A 6,000-nucleotide genomic window follows, 5' to 3' on the forward strand; every position below is an offset into this window, starting at 1 on the left:
ATAAGCTAAATAATAATAAGGCCAGGATATTCCCTTGCCTTAGCCCTTTGTGTGAATCCTGTTAATCAGAGCCCCATTAACCCCCAAACCGCACCCTCAAACAGGTACTTGTGTAAAGGGCTTTAATCAAAGCCAGCAGTCTAGGTTTTATTTTAAGAGATGTCAGTTTACTCCACAGTACTTCTGTTTACTATATCAAATGCTTCTGTAAGGTCTATAAAAGCAGCAAACTGGTCTCCTCATATAGGCATATTTGGCAATTAGATGGTTCATGACAAAGCAGTTATCTATAGTAGATCGGCTTTGTTTAAAACCTGCTTGTTCTTCTGTGAGGATATTGTTCTGTACCCAGATTTCAATTCTGTTCAAAAGGAACCTAGGATATATTTTTGCTACAATGTCAAACAGGCTAATGGGGCTATAATTATTAGGATCCTTTTTATTTCCTTTTTTATATATGGGGACAACCATTGCCATCTTCCACCCATCTCGTATATGGCAGGTGTTATTTATAGTGTAAAAAGACCTGCCAATACTGGACCTCACCAATAAGCAGAATAATTCTGCTGGAAAAAATCCTCACCTGGGGCTTTATTGCTCTTTAAGCTTTTAATAATGGATTGTATCTCCTTTTCCAAGACTGGTGGCCAAGGGGGGGGGGGGTTCTAGGGTTTACTAGATCATTGCTTAAAGACAGTTCCTCTGCAGGTTCCGTGGAAGCAAACAAACACTGATAATTCTCCCAGTCCTCAGCAAAGATTGGTATGTCAAAAGCAAATCTCTGTTCCTTCAGGACACCTGCTACAGAGTGCCAAAATATTACTGAGTTATGACTTCTGGCAGCCAACTCAAGTTCTGACCAGATTGAAATAGCAAAACCTTTTTTCTTTAATGTTATAATTTTTTTATATTCCCCTCTTGTGTGCAACATCTCAGCTTGTTTATGAGCAGTAGGATTCCTCTGGGCAAGCCTCTTGGCGGCCTTCAATTTCTTTTTCAGTCGCTGGCATTCAGGATCAAACCAATGGGGTCTACCCACTCGAGCTCTTTTTGTAGCAGGTTTAGTTGTTAGGTGTTTCTTCAGATTATTACAGAGATTAGAGAATGCATTGAAGGCTGACAGCCAGTCAGTAGTAGACGACTGGATTGTTCTAGCCCACTTGGTAGCATTCTCTGTTTTAAGGCAGTCTGATATTGCTTTAGTATCAACTTTGGCCCAAATTAACCTTTTATTTTGGGTCAGCTCTACCTTTTTGGAGAGCCATCTGTCAGCCATGTTATATGGTCTTAAATCTGAGCGGCCTCACAATGTCACGCTTACAGGCTGATGATTGCTATTGTCGCTAAGGTGTACTGTGACCTCCGAAAAGAGGTCGACTATCTCTAGACGCACAAAAGAGATCCAGTACACTGCTTGAATTGGCCGAGTGATATGTGTAAGGATACGTGAAATTCTTATTACCTCCCAGAATTTGGGCAATCAGACTAGGTTCAGTTCCATATCAATATCCCATATTTCAGACAACCATCCAATTACCATGGCTCAGATATAAAAAAAATCATAAAAATATTTCTAGGATTATAACCTTATTCCCTAATGTTCCCTTGTGTTAAAGTAATAACAGAAAAAGGAGAAGAATTTCAACCAGCAACAGATCTTGTTGATAGTCCTGCCTTTTCATGGTTAATTGCCTTTGGAATATATTCCTTTTCACTGGTCTTCTAAATCACTTTAGCAGTGCTTTTAAAGCAGTGCTGTTAATGCTGTGTGTGTGAATAAATTAAATGATGGTCAAAGATCAAAAATGTTGAATATAGTAGTTAAGTAAAAAAAGGGAGACTAACAACAACAAAAAAAAACTAAAGGATTAACTAAATGTATCACAAACTCTCCAGGCAACAATAAATTACTCAGCAGGTATTTCCAGTATTAAGCTTACAGTCTTCTTATGACAATTACAAACAAAATTGTCAAATTTTGACAGAGATGTTTCTATACACCAATCTAAGAGCAATAATAAAGTGTACTCCTATGCTATCTGAACCAAATAGTTAATTAATAAAAGAGTCTATCAGTTCAGATTAAAAGGATTGCTACAAAAGGCACCACATCTGAACATGTCATACTATCTCAATCAGTCTAAACAGCAGCATAAGATCTAACAATAGCATGTTATTAAATTTTCCATCTAAAATCATAGGCAGTAAAATATCTAAAAGTCTCCTATATAGGACAAAAAGGAAGTTTAAGAAATAATTATGTAAAGATTCTGTTGAAAAAAGTATTATTATAGTACGAATAGGCTTGGCTTTGCAAGTCCAAGGACACTTTTATCTCTAGAGAAGCTCTCATATAACAAAGTTATAAAAAATTGCATTCAAAGGCCACTTTGAATATGAAACTATGCCTTCCCTCCAGGAAGAAACTTAAAAGCAAACTAAGAATCAACATAGGAGGTGTCTAAAATATATTTGTTCTATGGCAAGTTATGCACTCGTTTATGAATTCTTTATTAATTCATTCTGTTTTTAACTATTTTAGAACTTATTTTTCACCACAAAGGAAAGCTCTAAGTCTAACAAATAAGTAATTCTAAATTGTTCATAGTTAACACAGATATCCAGTATCATATATTTATTATGTAGTCAATGCAGACTGAAAAAAAAACATTCAAGCTTATTAAACTTTCTGCAGTTTTGCTTGTTGGATATTGTGTTCCACAGAATACAAGATAGACGGGTTATACACCATTGTCTTGAGCAACAGTTGTTTTTGTGTAACACTGCTGTTACACCAAAAGTAATCAATTAAGATTAATTAACACTACCACCAAAAGTAATCAATTAAGAAAGCAAATATTATCAGGCTATCTTTTGTGACATTGAAAAAATCCACTACATCAGAGACTTGACTTTAAATGGTTAGATCTGATGCTCTATTCTAAAATACCAATAAAAACTAAATTAAATTTAAATGTTGCATCGTATAAATAAGATTCATACTATCAGAAAAATTGTTATTTAGAAACTTTTTCCTGAGTAAAAGCAATTTATTGTATAAGGCAGTTCTTATACCAATTTTCTGATTCCCTGTTCAGTTACTCATTCCTCACTCAATGACTTAAAGGGGTGAATAGTCTAGGACATCTACAGGGTACCCATACTAGGAAAGCAACCTAGTGCCGAGACATGTAGACAGACAGTTACTAGTATTTTACTGGATCAAGACCAAATTGAATCCTGCAAGTGTTTGCATAGAACACTATACTTCCAAGCCATTATTGTTGCCTACTACTCATCTCTAGGAAATTATTTTGGCATTGAATAAAGCTGTCCTTTAGGGTAAAATGTGACCAATTTAAGATTGAATTCTGTAATTTGAAGCCACATAAAAATATGCATGAACATCAGAGAGCAATGAGAAACTTCTCAAAATCTATCCCACAAAGAAATAAGCAGCCCAAAAAGCATCATCTGTTAAAGAAATTGTAAATCATTTTAACATGAGCATAATTTATTTGCAAGAAATATCTGAAAATTAGCAGAACACCTCTATTAGCCAAAAGCTAACAATTGACTATTGGCAGAATACTGACACTTGATAATATGAGCAAAAGTAGAAGGGAGAAAATAGCAGTTAGCATTACTGGTTTTTTAAATCACTTTAACCAACTTTGATCACAATCTGCAGTCAATGTAAAGGCTTCTGCTGTGTTTTTATACTGTCTATCTATACCATAATATGAGCTAAAAAATAGATCAAGCAAATATTTCCATGATGCTTTTTTGTAAAAGAAAAAAAATGGGGGGATACAAACATACTTTTAAAAATTAATCTTCCCAATTCAACGCCTGAATCATACCTTCCTTTTGTATGTAGAATTTAAGGGAATAAACAGCTAAATTAATCAAGGTCAAAGATAAAAAGAGCAGGAGCAAAATTAAATGAGCCAGAGAATAGTAATGTAAAAATAATTCGGTATTGAGAAGAAAAAAAAAGGCTTCTGCTAATGTCAGGGAAATGTTTGATACTGATCTGACTGGGTAACTTTAGCCCAGTCACTCTATCTCAGCCCAACCCACCTTACAGGGTTGTCATGGGGAAAATAGGGGGTAGGAGTATTAGATATGTTCACCACCATGTATAAAAGTAAGAGAGATACTAAATGACAAAATGTCTCCCACACACCAAAATATTCTAAAAGAAAAAAAAAGACCTGACATGTACTCAACGAATTAAAAAAAACCACCATCACGACTGTATTATGAATGGACTAGAGACATACATACATACATACATACATACATACATACATACATACATACATACACACATATATATATATTATATATATCTGTAGTCCATATATATATATATAATGTCCAGATAACAGGAAAAGCGCTTCAGCGAGCAAAGTATATTCCTTTTTGCAGCCTTACGAGAACTCTCGCTTTTGAGGCTCAGAACCAGGAATTCTCGTGGGCTGCAAAAAGGAAACGCGACCCAGGAGCGCAGCCTCCAAGAGTCCATGTCGCCAATAACTACTCCGGGGGGAGAGGAAATGTGTTTTGGGAGGGGGGAGGAAGAGAAAGAGCGCGCTTCATCGACACCCGTTGGCGAAATTTGGGGGAGAGGAAAGAGACCTCAGGCACCGAGCCCCCACCCTGGCTGCGGCAACTGGAGCGGGCGGGAGGCAGAGAAAGGGGTGGGAAACACGGCCGCTTTCCCCCGTGCGCTGCAATAGCGGCAGCGGCGGCCTGAATCTGGCGGGGTGCCCCTCACCACCTCAGGCGGCGCTCAGTATCCTCCCCTTTCCTGCGCTACCGTTACACTCCTCTCAACCCCCGCCTCGCCCGCGGAGGGCGCACGCGCCAAAATCGCCCCCATCTCCCTGAAAAGACCCCCCCGCCCTCGGCTGCCCGACGTTCCCTCGCTCTCTCCCGCTGATCTTTCACACAAGCAAGGCTGGCCGGGCAGGCGAGCGAGCGAGCGCGTCTCCGTCCCGCGCGCGCCGCCCCTCCCTCGCCCACCCGGAGACGACTGAGCCGCCTTTTTTTTTTTTTCTTCCCAACCGCGCCGCGCGACCCTTACCAATGCCGGGCGCCACATAGACGAAGTAGAGGAACGAAGAGGAGAGTGAGAAAAAGAAGAGAGCGGCCAGCAAGGATCGCCGGGGAAGCCGCCAGGGCCTCCAAGGGCTCCGCTTCCACCGCATGGTCCGCCCCCTCCTCGCCTCGCTTCTAGGCGAGCCGACTGAGGCGAGGAGTAGAAAGAGGAGGGAGGCGGATGGCGGCGGCGGCGCTAACTGAGGGGACGGCTGACTCGGGAGCGGCGATGGTGGAGGAGGAGGAGGACGTGGTGGCGGTGTAGCAGCGGGGGGTCCTTCCTCCTTGCCTCACTTGCTCCCTCGGTGCTTCCGCGCGGCTCCCCCCGTTCGGCGACGGCGCTGCATGAGTGAAGAGTCGGCCGGCAGCGCCGCCCGACGAGCCCCTCCGGTCTCTCTTATAGCCTCCTCCTGGCCGCTCCCGAGGCTCGAAGCACCGGCAAACGGAGGGGGAGGAGCCGGCGAGGGCGGGGAAAGCGGGGCCTTCAGGGGCTCTCTGCAAAATCCCGTTTTTCGGAGCGTCAAAAGCGGACCTGCTCTTTGACGCGCTCCCTCAGTCTCGGCCGGCCACCTCTCAGGGACCGTCCGCAAACTCCCCCCTTTTCGTTCTTCCTGGTCTCTTCCTGGTCTCGTGGGCAGCCTCGCTCGACCTTCTGCTTCAAAAGCGTGTGGCTTCCATGGCTTAGGGTTTAGTCACTTAACCCCATCCGGCAGCGGCTTTCCTGACTAATAAATTGTATTAAACGGCATAAGATTCTGCGAGGTAGCAGCTCATTTCATCACATATATAAATGTGGCAGTCTTTTGCCTGCCATGGACTAACAGCTCTCCTGTAATGACTTCACTGAATTATCTGAACCATGCATGAGAAGAGCAGCCCTGTCAGGAACCTTTA

The 6,000-nt window shown here is 42.0% G+C and overlaps 1 protein-coding gene across 1 annotated transcript in view; it reads right to left on the reverse strand.

The window, feature by feature from the left end:
* B4GALT5 (beta-1,4-galactosyltransferase 5) overlaps positions 1–5,672 on the reverse strand; it is a 51,976-nt gene extending 46,304 nt beyond the window's left edge. The window contains exon 1 of the mRNA XM_058178169.1: positions 5,093–5,672. Within this exon, the coding sequence (XP_058034152.1) occupies positions 5,093–5,216 (124 nt within the window). The 5' untranslated portion in view covers positions 5,217–5,672. The remainder of the gene's footprint in view (positions 1–5,092) is intronic.
* Positions 5,673–6,000: the final 328 nt, after the last annotated feature.

The sequence above is a fragment of the Ahaetulla prasina genome, chromosome 3 (assembly GCF_028640845.1).
Source record: "Ahaetulla prasina isolate Xishuangbanna chromosome 3, ASM2864084v1, whole genome shotgun sequence".
NCBI lineage: Eukaryota > Metazoa > Chordata > Lepidosauria > Squamata > Colubridae > Ahaetulla > Ahaetulla prasina.